Source organism: Labrus mixtus, chromosome 3 (genome assembly GCF_963584025.1).
Source record: "Labrus mixtus chromosome 3, fLabMix1.1, whole genome shotgun sequence".
Classification (NCBI taxonomy): Eukaryota; Metazoa; Chordata; class Actinopteri; order Labriformes; family Labridae; genus Labrus; species Labrus mixtus.
The window spans coordinates 28,562,863-28,581,434 of NC_083614.1; the positions used below are offsets into that span (position 1 = coordinate 28,562,863).

General features: G+C 40.7%; 1 protein-coding gene across 4 annotated transcripts in view; it reads right to left on the reverse strand.

Annotated features, from left to right (window-relative positions):
- Nucleotides 1–10,144: 10,144 nt before the first annotated feature.
- The window catches only part of lrp8 (low density lipoprotein receptor-related protein 8, apolipoprotein e receptor), a 188,620-nt gene continuing 180,192 nt past the window's right edge, over nt 10,145–18,572 (reverse strand). Inside the window, exons 18-19 of one of the 4 annotated variants that reach the window (XM_061034396.1) lie at nt 16,885–17,057; nt 14,812–14,866 (exon numbers count right to left, since the gene is read on the reverse strand). In XM_061034396.1, coding sequence (XP_060890379.1) covers nt 14,828–14,866; nt 16,885–17,057 — 212 coding nt within the window. In that variant the 3' untranslated portion in view covers nt 14,812–14,827. Of the gene's footprint in view, nt 17,076–18,572 lie in introns of all 4 variants that reach the window. The other 3 variants (XM_061034395.1, XM_061034394.1, XM_061034393.1) reach the window with 3 other exon arrangements.

The following is an 18,572-nucleotide window of genomic DNA, read 5'->3' on the forward strand; positions in this document are numbered from 1 at the left end:
ACACATGTTGGCATGCAACTACACAGACAGGACATACATGCAGACACAAATGGCCCTACACAGCTGGACAGAAATCTGTCAGTGCAGACAAAGAGAAGCACAGACAGAGACAGATATACAAATATAGATAGACAACCATTAATAGATGCACACACGGCTAAACAGAAACAAACACACACAAATATCAAATACGCACCAATAAACATACATACAGTGAGCCATATTCCTGCTCATTTGTTTGGCCACTCGTCTAATCTGTGCAATTTATTATCCAGGAGATAAGAGGAGCTGTCATCCATGTGGCAGAGGGAGGAGGGAGACACAGTGAGAGATAGAGAGACAGCTGGATTGCTCTGTCTTTACTGCATTTTTAAACAAAAAGACACGTTAATGCATTAATTCCATGAGGCCAGATGTGAAAAAATTAACTGGCCTGGCTCTTTTCACACAGTCAAAAAGTCCATATCTCTGCAACAAAAAGTGCCACAGTGGGAAATTGCTACAAAGGGAGAGGCAGAAGTGATGATTGATGTAAAATGAAATGGACCAAGAGTGACAGAGAGACAGAGAAGAGAAAGAGAGGATTGTGGGGAAAGAGTCAATGCAACTAGGGACAAATGTGGAGGGAGACTGAGCGTTAATTTGCTTTTAACTATCACATTTTATTGCAATGCTTGTGAAACGCTTCAGTTGTTCATTGTGAGAATTCTTTTTTTACAGACAGTAGCACAATAAACCTGTGTCCCATCAGTAAAGCATTAAAAGGAAGTCCTACAGCCAATACAAGCACAGACTCTGCCTTATGTCACCATGGTTAACAGAAAGTGCTGTGCCTCGAAAACATTATGGCAGATTAACATTTCGTAGATGAATGAGCAAAGCAGATTGGCTGCGTGTTTTGGTTTTAGTCTGCTGCAGAATTCTAATCTTTGATAAGCAATAAAAAAAAAATGTGTAGTGGGGACCTCCAGCTTGCAGGGTCAGCAGAGAATGAAACTTAAAGTCATGCGTCAAAACATGCCCTGATACCATTAGTATTTATTCATGTGAAATTGTTTGTCTATACAGAAAAAAATGCAGATTTAAACCTTGTGTTTTCAAATGTCAGCTACGTGCTTAATACTTCTGAGTTTTAAGTATGCTTAAGTATAAGCATTAAGTATAAGCATTGTAAATTAGATTAAAATAATTGTGTGTTTAGCTAATTGACACATTTTGATACCAATGGATGATGTGATTAAACCTCCTCTTCTTATGCAAATACAAAAAAATGAAGACAATTTAACCCACCGATGGGCACTGACATATTGCTCTGTTGACATTTGGAGCCAAGACCTGCAACATCCACTAATAAAAACAGATATTTAACGTACTGATAAAACGGCAAAAAGACAACAATACCACATAGCAGATTCTTGTGTCGGTTTGAAGCAGACACTCATGTTTACGGGAAGTCTTGTGTTAATGTGCTATCCTATTTCACTATTCTTCTCCTCCGCTTATTCGGTGCACACAGCACCACACGAGACATATTTGTCAATTATGACATCCGCTCTTTTTAGCATCAATATTTAAAGTAAACTTTTTCGAAAAATAACCAACATAAACATAAACATTGAACATAAATCCTCATGATAAGGACTAACACTGAAGACAAAATCCATGTTATAGAAAAAATGTCTATATAATTATTTGATGTGTATTTTGATTTCATAGTTTGACCTATTCCCAATCTTTTAACATGGAGGAGGCGGGGCTTATAACCTATACTGCAGCAAGTCAATAGCAGGATGTCAGAATATTTTGGCTTCACTTTCAGGAAAAAGTTGTGCCATCCATCTTTCAATACAGTCTATGGTTTAACCCTTGTGCACATTTTTATAATCTTTTATGTGTAATTGAAAATTTCACCTACAATTATGCCTCAATTTTACACAACTGTTCTCTCATGAGAAGGTGAGCCCACTGAGGTCAGCTGGGTACAATTCCAAAATAATTTTCATAAGTGGAGTTGTCATACTGGGCTCCAAAAATATTTTATTCATTTTTAAGCGGCAGGTGGAGAGAGAAGAGTTTCTGCACTCAGCCACCTGGACGCCTCACTAACTCTGAATGTTAACTAATGGAGTTCGACATGAGCTCCATTTAGCACAGGAAAAGGAACATAGTGAATGTGTGAGAGTTTTTCCAACTTTATTCACACTGAGAGTGATCTAAAAACGTATTCATTTTATATTCGATGAATCAATTGGTTGGGTATAGGTCAGACTTGGAAATTGACATCATAATGTTTCTTAACAGTAAGAAATAACAACTTTTTGTCAGCAGCATAATCAAGTAGTTTGGGGACCTAAACCTGACAAAAGCATCCACTGTACGTTTATATTTAATGGTAAAAGGACTATACTTTGTGCTTTTGTAGTCCTCTGACCACTCAAAGCAGTTTTACACTACATGTCACATTCAAACACTGATGGCAGAGGACGCTATGTTAAGTACCTATCATTATCAACTAATCCCCAAAATACCCATTCAAACACTACTGGCTATAACATGAAGAGAAATTTGGTGTTCAGTGCCTTGCCTAAAGACATAACAAAGACTACAGGAGCAGGGAATGGAAACCGCCAACCTAACAGTTGAGTAATGGCTGACTAACACTGAGCCACAGTCGTTAGCAATGGAAACCATTTATGGACTACATTTAAAAAAAAAAAAAAGATTACCTCCCCACCTTGCTGATTGTAACTTTAAAGGTATAAGTCACATCTATGTATTATCATAAATCTATCTCTGTCTTTCAACCCATCACTAGAAAGGGGTCTTCATTTCTTATATGAAACAGACTTTATCAATTTGTATGTAAAAAAGGTAGTTTACTGTTGTACAGCTGTCCTGTTTGTTCAAAGAAAAAAACAAACAGACAACATCTTTGGAAAAAGAAAAATCAACTGTCACCTTTGGCCTCACACGGGGCACCACATCATGTCTCCGTGATAAAAGTGCTAGTTTTATTTGACCAAAGCCCACTACCACCACACCACTGCTTTATGAACGTAGTCCCCTTATTTTCTGTGGCTTTTGAGGTACATGCTATACAGTACCTTGATTAAAGTAAAATAAAAAGTCTGAAATTCATTCGGGCTGACACAAAAGGGGAAATTTGTATCCACGTGAATCCTCCGTATGTAATGCCTTAATAACAGTTTTTCTTGGTGGTTTCAACATAAATAGAAAAGACACATGAACCAAAAGTATTTTCAAAAATTCCATTATTATATATGCAGTGGATACCAAAAAATACCCACCTTGATATCTGTATTGATGTACAAAGTAAAGACAGAAAACAAGTTTAGATAAAGGGATAATCAGAAATAAAGACAGTGACCTACCATTTCACTATAACCCTCTGATCCATCATGAATCCTTCACTTACCACAAATCTGCAGTGAAACCAGCTCCTTTCACTCCTGGGATGCTCGGGAAGATGAAAGTGTAAGGATCTGGCAGGGTTGAATCTTCAATGAAGAGCAGCAGACACCCTGGAACAATGGTCAGGCCAAAGAGCGTCCATATCCTCTGCCAGCTCTCCCAGCAAGCTCATCCATCAAAACCCCAGTGACCTGTCACTCCTCTCAACCCTCCAGGGACTTTTTGACTCTTTCTTTTTACTGTCAGCCTGTTTTGTCTTCACGCCGCAATTCTGTTTATTCTTCTTTTATAGTATTGCTGATTATGAAAAGGAAATAAAAAAAGGTGCCATTTATAGATCATCCCTGTGACACGATTGACAACTCACATCTCCAGATTAAAGTTAAATATACTGTCATAATCCCAGAGGGGAAATTTGGGTTTACACTCTGTTATTGACAGACATTCTACTCCCACACTTATGCCCAAAATACACAAATCAATATATCAATTTCTGATTATATCAACTGAAACAGGTGCAATTGTTTTGATGGAATTAGCCTTGCTATGAGCAGAATAAATAACTTGAATTGTAGCACTTAAAAACAAGGAAATATGTCATCATCGCCACAGTTTAACATCTAATTCCTTTGGCTGACACTCGCTGGTAAACTAACCATTAAGAATTGTTCATCTGCTTAAATAAAGCATGGAACTTAGAGAAGATTTTGAAAAACATTTCAGGGTAACTTGCCTGAAATAGGCTCAGTTTTAACCTGGTTACGTCAGCTAATGACTATGCTTAATTTTATTAAATTTAAACTCCAATTATTCCACTTACTTTCTGTTTCCTACTGATAACACTCACCAGTCTATCTTGTAACCTCCCATGATGCATGATGGTGTTTTTTACTTTTCAAGGGTCTTAGGAAAGATGGTGTTATGTGCTCTCCAGATTGTGAAACCCTGTTGGAAAATTTGTCTGAATTTAACAGAAATAAACAAGACCGTATAAGTCACAAACACACTGTGTGGGTGAGCTTGGGAGCTTGGCCATGCAACAAAGCTGCAAACTGTTTACATTGGTTTCCAAATATGTCAAAACATTATATTCAATGAACCGATAATGATTTTTTTGCAAGTCCAAGTCAAGTCTTTGGTCACAAGTCCAAGCTAAATCTCAAGTCTTTGAGGGCATGCAACAAGTCCAAATCAAGCCTCTTCAATATATGATAATATATTTCAATTCAAGTGAAAAAAGGTAGAGGCACTGAAACATTCAAGCATGCAATAATAACTGTATGAGTCAAAGTACAGCTGATCTACTGTAAATGAACAAATGAGCAAATCCAATCTAACACTAGAAAGAACAAACTCACCTTTCAAAAAATATTATTCTAATTTTTCCACTCACTTGTATATAATTATTGATTGAATATAATTCAGCAAATGCCAATCTCAGAGCTAACATCCCACAAAGCTAATATTAGCAGCAAGCTAACACTAGATAACTGTAGCTGATATTTGCAGCCCTGTTTACAATCTTGCCTACAGGACTCGGACTGTTGATTAACATCTTGATTTACATCTTGTTTACTTTCTACCAAGAACAAAGGTAGTCTCTCTCAGACAAGCTTTGGGAAAACACCTTGAATACAATTTTTAGCAGGAACCAGAACACCCCGCTATCAGCAATCTGACCTCCAGAGCTGTGGACTGCAACAGGGTCACCTGAAACACCCTGCCTGAGAGTATCATTAACTCACCAGGAAGTAGTCTTATCAAGGTCTGGACAATTTGATAGTGAGACATTATCACTGGCCTCAACAAACTTTCGACCTCAAGTCAATGTTTAATTCCTTATTAGGAATTTGACGTGGAGCGATATTGCCATCTAGTGTTAGAGTTTCCATGAATACGTAAGCTTCATAATGATATATTAAGAGGTGTTATAGGGCACGGTCACACTGGCCATCCGTACCGTGCCCAAGCATGCTTCAACGCTAAAGTCCAGTTCGTTTGACCAGTGTGACCGCTCCGTATCGTGCTCAGGCACGGTACACTTCCTTGGCTTTGGCACACTTGGGAGAGGTGTGCTTCGGGACGGTACACTTCATGCACAAGCACAAGCACGCGGGTAAACAACGCTGACAGCCTTCATTATGGAGAAATCCAGAGTTTCATGGCTGTATCTGACTAACATGACTCAATATAAGACACAAAGTAGCTGTCATGCTCTGTGTTGGGCGTCCGCGCGGCCGAGTCCGTGCGTGAGTCCGCGCGGACGCCCGCACATCGGAGAACAATTAATTTATTTATTGCTGTGTCTGATTAAAATGGCTTAAAATAAGCTGTAAAGTCAGAAAAGTAGCTGTCATGTTCTGTGTTTTTCTCTGATGTGCAGACGCGGACTCGACTGCGCGTCTTCTTCTCTCTCTCTCTCTCTCTCTCTCTCGTCCGCCTGTTTGTAAACTGAGCACGCTTCATAATAACATAAAGCGTGCATGTGTTGTATTAAGACGTTATGTACAAGAGGTAATCGTGCTTAGGTACGGATAGTCCTGTGTAGTGTGACCGCGGGCCGTGCCGGCCAGCGCGGGAATGGCGCAGCGGTTGGCCAATCGTGCAGCACGGTACGGATGGCCAGTGTGACCGCGCCCATAATCATACTTTGTAACAGAAGGTGTTATTTAAAGACACCAATTTATTTTCATACATTATTAATATGTCTTATTAAGACAGTTTAAGTATAACATTGTTTTGTTAACATACAGGCTGGGATTAACTGATGATGTTTCCAGATGGTGTGATTTTCATCTCAAGCTCAATGTGATAGAAATGTTTGTCTAAATATATGATGTGACCTACATTAACGTGAATCTGATAGAAGTAATATCGAAATGAATGTATGGTGACGTATATATGTTTAGATTCTTATTCTTAATCTTATTGAGTAAACTCGGTTTAATTAAAGCAATGTCCACCGGTTGGCGTGGGAGTAACCCTTTCGCTCCCCCTCTCTCGGAGGAGCTGATAAGAGTTCAGCTCACTTCAACTCACTTCAGTTTTTTTTTTCTTAACTTCTTAAAGACAACTTTTAAACTATCGTGCCGTAGGAACAATTCATGCTGAACATTTATTTTCTAACTTCCCGCACGCATTTTGAAACAATTCTTTCTGGCTAAAGCGAGGCCTTTTTAACTCCTTCTTTTCCAAAGTCTTCGCTCATCAATTTTGAACGACGAGTTCTTAATTTAGATTCATCGAGATGGCCGTCAGGTTAATTTAAATTGGAAATCGACGCATCAAAAGACTCTTTAATATTTTTCCGGTTCAATCCACTTGGAGCTGCTGAGACGTCGCGACCACGACGGCTGAACAGCCTTGCCTTCTTCATCCTATAGCTTCATGCTCTGACCCAGCTGCTGCGGCAGTTGATCTGGCCCGTTGACCTCTCTGGTAACCCTGAAAAGAACCACTTGTCGGAGACTGAAACGGGACCATCGACGTAGTTCATCCGAACGCATCTCACAGAAAGAGCGTTTGGTATCACAGCGGGTGTTGAGCGATCAGATTGGTCGTGTCTATTCAGAGCCCCTTTAAATCCAAATTTAATCCCAAAATTAGTTCATCAACTTTTTCTCCTTTGATCATTTGCTGATTTAGTCATTCAAAACAGTACTGCGTCTAATATCGTTGCTAAACATGTACATTTAACCATACCAATTAAGAACTAGAATTCAAGATATCATATTATAAAGTCGTATACAGTACGTTATAATTGCATTATCCCGATCATAAGAATCATATTCTTTATCTGTTTCATCTTTATACCTTATTGTTTTACCATTTCTATAATACATTTTACACATAAAATTCAGAACTTTGTCTGTGTGTTTTCTGGTTTAAACATCTCAGGAACTTACTCTTCTGATATGAAATTGATTGATTAATTAATTACTACAAGTAATATTAATTTCCTTATTTTTAAGGATGATGCCCCGAGGAATAATTAGGATTTAACATCAAATTAATTACGCTACATAACCTAGATGATGCAGCTAAGCTATACATGATTGCTAACTTGACTGACCTATCTGTGTGTGTTTTTACATTCCTGATTAAGTTTGGTGTGGAATATCTTGTATTTTCATACTGAAGATGTTGCATTCTGTGATTCTTTTGTTTCTTTTGTAGGCTTTGCATGAAGTTAATACAGCCAAAAGATTTGACAAATGGCACAGCAGGGAGTCAAAATCTGCAATCTCTACTCCAAATCTCTAAATTAAATAGTTTGAAGTCTTTCGTTGACTTGGTATCAGGGGCTTCAGTTCTCCTTTTGAGTAGGTTCTTATTCTCTACTTGTGATTTATGAAGATTTTAATCTAAGGTTTAGTTTAATCGACAAGATGTCATTTGACTTCTATAGGTCTATGTGTGTTTACATATATATTTAGCATGTTTTGTAACTGAGTAATTGAGCGCATGTCTCAATATCTTATTACCTGACTGACTGGGAGACACATTTCCTCTTTTGGAAGGATACAGGTTAAATTGAAGATGAAGTTTAAGATCCATCTTTACTTGGCGAAAATAACACATGAAGGTAGCAACAGAGTTAACACAAGGGGGAAAAAAGGAATAAAGGAATCAACTCTAAAGGTTGGACAGTTTTTATAAATTTAATATATCAATATATAGAGATATTTATCAACAGGTTGATTTCATAGAAACGTGAGTGAGACCATTTTGGCATACAGTACAGATAATCCATGTAAGTACAGAAGAAGCTAAATTTTGAAACCCTCCCCCCCACCCCATCATGTACCAACCCGCCAGTTAACGACCCCCCCCCCCCCCCCCCCCCCCTCCCCTCCCGCAGACACGCAACACAGAGAAAACAGAAAGAGTAGCCTAAAAGTTTACAGGAGCACAAAACAAGGCACCAATAAATTAAAATTATAACCCCTCTTTCCTCTTTCTTTTTGTTTTTTTTAAAAACACAACAACAAAACCTATTGAACAGAATTAAATACAGTATGAACACTAAAAATCTGCAAGGCTGTTAAAAAGCATAAAGAAAACAAACAAATGGAACGGACAGGAAAGAAAAAAAAATGAAAACACTTTGGCAGATTATTAATTTTTAGTTACAATCAAGTAGTAAATAAATCCAGTGCTCTTGTGTACAAATAAATTCATATATAGTCTACACTCCTTTTTACCCCAGAGGTTTATGTACATCTTTTTTTACAGATACATTTAAAACATTATCAAAAAGTTTTTGCTGTATGAAAAGGTATTTACAAGTCACGATTCAAAACCACTGGACTGTACCATTGGACCCCCTCCCTCCCTCCCTCCCGCCCCCTTTTTATTTCCCCCCTCCTAAGAACGGTATCTCTTTACACAGTGCAGAAGGCTTCTTGAAAAGTTTTGTGCAACAAACAGCGTAAAAAAATGCCTGTCGTATGGCTGTGGAATGGACAGAGGCCCGGATGGGTTTGGAGATTTCCTTGCAGGCGGTGACACATCTGCAACACTATGAGCAAATGCACGTAGACGTTTCTGCTGAGAGTTTGTTATATTTGCGGTGATTTTCTCCAACTTCAATCACTGCCGTAGTAAAGTGTCCACATCTGTGACAATGATGTTATTCATCAAAATATTGCCCATGTATGTCATCATCCAAACCCATTTAAAAATTTCACAATGTCCCCACAGCTGTCTCCCCCCCCCCTCCCCCCCCCCCCCCCCCCCCAACCCTTCATTTAACAATGACTGGTAGAAAAATGTAGGCGACTCAACACTGCCCTTCAAGTAATCAAACATCAAGAAGATCAAATATGAAACTGAAAACAGTTCAGTAAGGAGAGAGAGAGAGAGAGAGAGAGAGAGAGAGAGAGAGAGAGAGAGAGAGAGAGAGAGAGAGAGAGAGAACAACTACAACTCACAGACTAACAGTCCAAAAAACACATGATAATAAGAAGAAGCAGGTTTTTAAGGAAAGTCAGTGGGTCAACGAGATAACCTTTCCAGGCAGGTAGAGTCAATGAGGGCTTCTTCCACAGTCAAAAACCGAAGCCGGATGGGGGGGGGTCTTGTTGATGGTCTTTGTGGGGGGAATGCTCCTCCTGTTCGCTGGTTCGCAAGGAGTTCTTATTTTCAGCTCTGGGGGCGTCATACTTGGGACTCCCACGTTAAGTCCTTCAGTGTGTTGTTTGCCACGTTGTTCCAGTGTTTTTACATCTGTCTACCCACAAACTGATAGCCCTTGCCAAAGAAAAGATGTCTAATGAAGATGTCGATGTCGAGGCGAGAATATGAGAAAGAGACTGAGCTGGTTAAGCTAAAATTCAGTAGTACAACAACTACAGTCAGACTTTGGAGTGTTGGAGGAAGTGAAGCAGTGGGAAGATGTGAATGGAGTTAGAGACATGTCAGCGTGTCATGGTTAAAGCAGCATGGGTCGGATTCTCTGGTAACACAGACTGGAGACAACTACTAGCAGAGTAAAGAGAGGACGAGAAGGACAAGCAACGGGACGGTTAAAAACAGGGAGCGCAAGTCAGGAACACTATAATTAGAGCATACAATAATTAGATTAAATAATGGGTTATCACGGCTGTTAGAGTTTTCTCACAATGTAACATCTTTCCCATAAAATAAACCTCATATAACCTTGTCATGAGGTGACGTAATGTGATAGAAACCTGCCTGACACAAATGTGGATGAGTGTATGATTTCAACAAAGAGGTTAAATCACTACACGATCAAGACTTCACGCAATATAGCCACGAGTACAGTACAGTATACGAGTCTGAAGTGTACTATAATATCAGGAACCAGGATTTAAGTTGCACACGCTGTTTGTTAATCCATCAGTAAGTTTGTATATAAAGTTCCTCCAAACTTCTGAGTAACACAAATCCACTTAAGGTAGAGTCCCTAACCAGACATTGGCAGAAAATTAGATTCAGGTGCACACCAGAAAGTATCTGTTGCGTCTCTCATGCTCACAAGGAAGTTTAACTAAAGAATATGCGCATGCAATATTTCGTCTTTAGCACCAGAAACTATCATGCGTGAACGCAATACCTTCTCATGCCTACGGGATAGTTTCTGGTGCGTACAAAATAGTTTCTGGGAAATGTTATTAATTTCCCCGCTGATCTCCCCTTAGGGTTAGGGTTGTCCTCTATCAGTCAGGTACGTTTACCTAACTGAGTTAAAATGTTAACACTTAAGGAAAGGCTCAGCTCTGAAAGACTCAAGTCAAAAAAAAATAGTAAGAAACCCTGTAGTGTTGTCCAAGACCAATCAATCACCTATGCAAACAGTGGCATCTCAAATCCAAAACGAATGTTTGAGAACATAAAGAAACAAATATGGAGGAACATTTCTTTGAGTTGAGAAGGCAAAACATCTGATTTTTTTTCCACATAATAGTTAGGATTTCAGTAATGCTTTTTTTTACCATTCATTTTTTTTTTCAATTTAAAAACGTACAATTTAAAATTTGGATGAAACATAATTTGTTCTCCTCCGTCACCTCTATCTTAGTTAGATTAAACAAACTGCTGGTGCAACTGCCTCCAGATCTTTAATGTTAGCACCTCTCAAATCAGATTTGCCTTTATTTAAAAACTGGCAAAATCAGGTGAGAAGATACAACAAGCTAAGGTGTCTGCATTTTAATGGTAAAACTTCTGGTTGAGTGTTAAATAAGTTTGTGCAAGATATTGTGTTGCACATGCAACAATGCAGCAGTTACTGGGTCAACACTAAAAAACCTTCAAGTATTACAGAAACTAAAGAGCGACGTACATTTACAGCCACACACACACACACACACACACACACACACACACACACACACACACACGTATTAGCTCCTTAGCGGTAGCCTACATAAATATATGGAACAGGGGTGTCTACATTTCTGATTCTATAGGACGAATGTCAAAAGTCCCTTTCTGGACTTTTTTAGCGTCCTTCAGCAGAGGCGGCTTCTCTCAAGGTGGCCTCGAAGTGGACCAGCCAATCTGTCTTCACACTGCAGCAATAATAACTTTTCTACAATGCCACGCTCAGTCACCTCAATAAATAAGCAATTTAGTCTCAAACTCTGCCTATGGAGCTCCACCGGACCTGCAGCAAACGTGGACATTAAGGAAAACTCTGCAGAGTGCAGAACTGACTGTGTGTTTGGGATTTCTTTCATCTAAAATTCACAAAGACATCTGACCTGAGGCATCTCTTTTCAGCATCTTACATCATTTTCATCTTTCTTTTAGGACTGTGATTTAAGTTGATCAAGAAAAAAAAAATCAATTCACATAGTCATCGTACCGCTCGGTGATATTAAAAAAGAAGATCACTGTAGAGACCAAATTGTAGCTGTGTCAATTTATGTATTTTCATACCCAAATTCTGCCAAAAAACACAGACCCTGCAGGGTGCTGTCAAGCGAGTCTAGGATCATGCTGAGCTGAGTCACGGTCTTCCCCACTGTGTAATGCTTTTTATTTTGTTTCATCTCTGAAAGGTTAAAGGGAAAAGGGCTCAGATGCAGAGGAGTGCAGTGCTGGGGAGGAATATCATTTACGTGCCTAAGATGCCAGCTCTCACATATACGACATACAAATCCCCGTACTGTGCAAAACTCAGAGGGGGAGGGGGCGTTCTTTTTGAGGAAGTTGAGCTGAGAATGTACTGAGTACTGCGATACAACATCGGCAGAAACCAAAATAAATGACCCACCCAGTCATCTTCCAGGCACAAACCTGCTCACAGGTGTAGTCTAAATCCTGGCAGTCATTCCCTGCCTACCTTTGTCTTTGTCTCTCCTCTTCCCCTGAGGGTTAACGGAGCATCTACGCTGAGTAAACCTTTCTGGGAGACAGTGAGAACCATGAATAATAAGCGCCATTAATCAGCTGTTTGTTTGTATGCACAGCCTGTCTGTATAATAAGATGAAGACATATGCTGAGTCTACATTGAGTGTGTGTTGGAAGACTTAAATGTTTGCATTCTGTGAGTTTCTTTTGCTAGTTTTTTCCTCGCGTATCAGAGGAGTGAGAAGAGTGAGGATTTTACAAACAGAAGCACTTTTTAGCTCAGCTCAGCTGAAATGCAAAATTATTCAGATGTGTTTATCCAAGCATGGAAGACCAGTGTTGCATGTATAGTTTGGAAAACATAACATCTCCAAACCTTAAAGCTCCTGTGAGGAACTTTGTGTTGATTATGGCGCCCCCTATGGACAACGTGGTACCTTTATTTTTTTTTGCTGATTTGGTCCTGTACATATATAAGTAGTGTTTCTTAACAAAAATCCCTCCCTGCTTTCAAATGCATTACCTGTCAAGAATATTTACTATGGTAAATGTAAACACAGAGGCTGTTTCATAAGATAAATGAAATAACCAATCTGTATGCTGATGGCCTCATTTACTTTTATAGGTCAAAACGAGGCGCCAAAATTATTTTCAGCTTGTTTTATCACAAGTTTTAAACTCCTCAAAGGAGCTTTACAATGTGTTTACTTGAGAATAGAGCTGCCTTTCCACCACAGGAACTTTCTCGGAGAACCTGGGACTTTATTGTAAGATACTGACTACAGAGCCCTGGGACTAAATAAAGTACCAATAACTTTATTTTACAGTCAAAGGTGAAAGGGGTAGCACTTCATGAGAGTAAAGGGACTTGGGCTAAAGGAACTTTTCAAGGCACTGAAAGAAGTTCCTGGGAATAATAGTCCTGAGTAACTCTTGATGGAAATGTGGCTTTAACAACATCCAGGCTAGAAGAGCCATGTTCACTTTTGGTTAACACATTTGAAGCAGTTATTGCCATAGTTTCAGGGAATTAATTCTATCTGATTCAACGGGCTGGAAGCTTGTTTGTGGCAAGCCAATGGAAGATAGCCCCTTACACTAGTTTACATGTTTCCTCTCTGTCCAGCCTTCAAATCAAATCAGTGCTCGGCTCAGTCAGCCTCGGCGTAATTCTCATCTGCTCAAACAAAACAGGACCCTTAACATCCACTCTGAACAGTCAGTGACAGCAGGAAGCGATTCCTCTTTTCCACATCATCTCCTCTTGAGAACACACAGCCATGATTTAAGAAAGTGGGGCTAAAAAAAAAAAAAGACATTTGTTTTGGAAAGGAACCCACAGAGCAGCACTGTGAAGCTGCTGAAATCAGTGGTTGTAGGGTGACTGGTTAAACAAACCGAACAACTCTGTTTGGCAGCAGTGAATTCAGGAACTCGAAAGAGCATTTTCATATCTCAGGAAGATGCTTTGTTACACTCTGGAGCTCCATCTCCTAAATATTAATGGCAGCATCAAAGAACTAGGAGCAAATGTGTGACTGCTGACACCTGCTGCAAATAAACAATCCAAAGTTCATTATCGACTGTGGGCACACCTCTGATACCAGGAGAGAGGATTACCCATAATCCCTTGTCTTTTCTGCACTGCTGCTTTTTGCCCTGAGGCACTACCCTCTGGTGGCACAAATCCTCCTATTCCCCCTCAAAAACAAACACACACACACACACACACACACACACACACACACACACACACACACACACATCCTGCATCACTTTTTCACCCCAAAATCACCTCCAAACATGCTGCCAACCCCATCATTTCTTCCTGTCTACTTTCCCCTTGGCTATATTTAGTGTTGCCTGCCTTCATACAATATGTCACGGGGAGCATATGAGAGGAAGGGCGTGAAAAAGGATGACATCCCCCCCCCCCCCCGTCTTTAAAATATCTGTTGAGTCAACTCAAGATGTAAAGGGAACTAGGAAGAAAAATGTTGTCCTTTTGTAAGAAGTCTGCCTTTTGTACTGCACTGAGCGACTTTTACGACATACTTATGATAGCAAACGCACACAAATAAATAAAAAGTCATATTATGAGGGATTGAAAATGATAAAAATCCAGCATTTCCCCTTGTGTCGGCCTGACAGCCTTCAATGTGCAGCCATAATGAGGTTAGTTTGAACAGAAATCATCAAGTAGCATTTCACACACCACTACAGCTACAACAAGAGGCAGAGAGGGAAGAGAGGAGCAAAAGCAGGGACTACAAATTCACTAGAACTAGGGGAAGTAGTAGTGGCTAGTAGTGGTAGTAATGTCGAGGAAGAAGAGGAGGAAGCAAGGGGGCATAAGAAGTACATGTCATCCCTGCGCCTTAAAAAAAAGGTAAGAAGGCTTGTCTTTCTCCTCTGCGTTGTACCGGCCTTGTTGTAGTGCTGTAGAGGCTGTGGTGAGAGGAGGAGGGGCCAGGATGGGATTGGGAAGGAGAGGACGGAGGGAGGGCGCGCGGGCGGGGTGGGGTGGGGGGGGGGGGGGGGGCGGGATGGTAGGATGGTACATCCCCCCCCCCCTCAGGGATAGCCATCATCCTCCAGACTGAGTGCCACGCGCTGCAAACAGCAGATAAAAAGACTGTTACCACAGAAGGCTGGTGAAGGAGAGAGAGAGAGAGAGAGAGAGAGAGAAGAAAAAAAACAGTGAGATAGAAAGAGAACAAAGGCGGAAACCAGGAGAAGATTTGAGCCTAGATGGCGCCCAGACGATAAATTCATCCATCCTCTTCCTTTTTTGCCCCTGACCTTCCTTGTATCCTCTTTCTAACCCCCATTCTTGTTCTCTCCCTTGTTTTCTGGCTGCCTATACGCGAGGAATGCAGGATGCTTGCCTACGGCTTTAAATGTCTGGCCCACATAATGCCAGCCTGATTTCCCTGGCTGTCTAAGTTGCCACGTTGCCATGAAAAAAAAAAAATGACGAGAACATGATGAAGAGGATAGGAAAGAAAAGAGGAGGAGAAGACAAGAGGACAGAAGGAGACAGACAATAAAAGAGACGCTATAGATAATAAACCTGCAAGACACGAGCGAGGGAGTAGAGTTCCCTTGCAGTAGCCCTTCACTGAGGGTGGTAGCTAATTCGACCTTGAATCTTAATATGACTTAGTCGTGCACCTGTTTCATGTGCGCGCGTGCGTGTGTGTGTGTGTGTGTGTGTGTGTGTGTGTGTTTAAATGTGTGCGTCTCCAGACTGTCACAGTGCCAATGATACCCAGAATTCCTTGCCTCTTTTTCTCTCTGGAGCAACACAAAGAAATCTGTGTTTCCATGCCAACCGATCAAAGCGCTAGACTCCCACTCCCCCCCCCCCACCCCCCCACCCCCCCACCCCTATCAAGAAGCTATAATCCTTTTTAGGCTGCCCTCGCTTTCCGATACCTTAAACAACAAATATATTCAATAAATGTCACAAGCGTCGGAAAGATGCCACACTCTGCGATGCGTTGAAGTGCAAATCAATCGCTGGCATTGTTTTAGAAGTCAGAGGGGAAATGCAGCTTCATGAACAGTTTCAATCTGCTTCAAAGGGAAATCAACAGATTTTTGGTTTCTGCACATAAAACAGAATATGAATAATTTAATTTTGGACTGTCATCGGTTCTGATATGTGCTCCCTTTTTATACCGTCATGCCTTATATGAAAAAACAAACAAACAAAAACAGAAAAAATACATCTAAAATCAACATCAGGATGACACTATAAATTCTCATAATCAAAACGTTAAAACAAAAGTGTCTCCTTCTCTGCCCTGCTGTCCTTTAAGTCAACTTTCTGAAGTGACAGTAAAGCTCTTCGTCCTTAAGCACATCTCTTGTTTATTCTTTTCTTCTACCAATAAACAGACCCATCATGCACCTCTTTTTTTTTTCATATTTACTGCAACAAGACAGCAGTTATTATTTACGCCTCAGTCCCCGTCACATGTCCTACCAACCTTTATCCTTGCCAAGAAGAATTATATGAAAGAAACAACCACAAAATTCCTCTCTCCCAAAAAAAAATAAAAAAAATGCTACCCTGTGGTACATATTTGAGGCTGCGAAACAACCATTGCCTCGGCGGCTCTCGGCAACAAAGATGATCTGAGTAAGGAGTGTCATAAGGAAGTGGGGGGGGGGGGGGTACGTCTCCAAGTAACACGCAAGCACTTCTACAACCTGAAAAACCAACAGAATGTACAAATAAATGGCATGGCAGGTTGACAACAAGGATAAACATATGTACTGTATGATAATGGTCATGAAGGTGAAACAATGTGTATGTGAAGTACGGGTGAAGGGCTCGTGTGTGTGTATGATTGGTGTTTGAATTCAAATGTGTGAGAATGTGGGCGTGTGCGTGTGTAAGCCTGTTCTTTCTTTCCACCAGGCAAACATTGAACAACAAACGGGCATCCCCCCCCCCCCTCCCCCTCCCCGTGTATGATCCCTTCATCACAATTTTTTTTCCCCAGCTGCTCTCATTTGCCGCTGGACAGCATCGGCGCCCCTGAGTACCAGTGAGAGTTGCTGTCTGTGATGCCGCCCCCTAGAGGCAGCGCTATGAACGGCTGACTGTGGCTGCCACTCACTGCTGGGTACACGTGGCCGATGGACTCGCTGTGCCGCCCGATGTGGATCTCGTCGTCGTCGTCCTCCGTGGTCTTGCGGTAAACGGGGTTGTCGAAGTTCATGCTCTTGGTGTTCTTGCGCCTCCAGTTGCGCCACACCAGGTAGCCGCCGGTGCAGAGCAATCCGATGACCACTGTGGCAAGGATAGGGACTGCATGTGTTTAACACACACACAACAACAACACACGGCGGGAGCGTTAACACAGCCCAGGGGACACATAGCGGCGCTTTAAGCACTCACACACACACACACACACACACACACACACACACACACACACGCTCACACACGTACTGAGGGCTCATTATTTCAGAACCGTTTAAAATCACATTTATACCTGCGAGACACATCAGTGGAGCAGGTGAATTAAAACGAGCAGAAAAATGGTGGACACAGGAAACGCCAGAGAATCCTTTGGTGCTCGTTATGCTTTAAAAATGAATGCAAATCATTTAAAAAAGCTCGTACCACAGAAACATCTTTGTTGACATAATTGGTCATTTTTTATGTTTTTTTATTTTTAAATTGGTAACACGAAAAATAACATAATCCGCTCTCTCTTTAAAGTACCTTAAAATAACTTAACTTGTGATTTGATTGGCTGATATACTGATTGATTGATGAAGAAGCTCAGCTGTGCTCCCTTCAAGATAACTTATATTCCATAGTTCAACTCTAGTCTGCAATTTTGCTAATTTTTTTTAATGTAGGGGGGCATAATTGGGATCTAATGAAGGAAAACGGTTTATACAAGGATTCCCAGTACACACTAAATATTGTGCTATAATGTAGATGCCATATATTATAGGAGTTGTTTCCGCATCTCTTAAATGACAAGTCAACATTGGTCCCCTCTCAGCTACTCAATAAACTATGGGATTCCCTATATTTTTATCATGTTATTTAAAATCAATATTGTTTCCTGTTCCCCCTTCTTTTTTAATTATTTGAGAATAAGTAAAAACTGAAAACAATGAGCCCTCATATGCATCAATACATTATAAATCATGTTTTTTTCCTCAGCCTCAATCTTACAGAATGATCAAAATCACACAAACATAAATGCACGTGCACAATTTGCAACAATGAATGCATAATGCACAAACATTAAAACATTTTAATCAGCTTATCAAAAACACACACATACAATCACATGCACACACAAACACACAACAAATGAACCATGTAGGTTATTCTGCTGAAACTTGTAACATTCAGGTCCTGAGGCCAGAGATTTTAGTTTTGCAGCGAGCTGACTTAGCTGTCATCGGCCTGTTATCCTCCTCCTGATGGACTGTTGGGCTATGATTCCTAATTGTGTACCAGCCTGTGAAAACAAACACTGTCTGCAGTCTGTCTGACTCTGGTATTTTTCTTTTTGGATGGGGTTATGGGAGGGGAATGGACAGGGGAAGAGGATGAGAGAGAATTGGATTGGAGGATTTTAGATAAGCTCGGTCTCCCCTCTCATTACCATATGAGCACGACGGCCGAGCTGCCCCGACGGACCTGTGTGTATGCAGCGTGTCGATGTGTCGATGTGTGTGTGTGTGAGACCAACGGCCAAACCAGAAGTGTGTCAATGAGTAGAGATAAAACATGCATGTGCGGAGGTGTGTTTTTGTGTCTGTGGATGTGTCTTCCTCC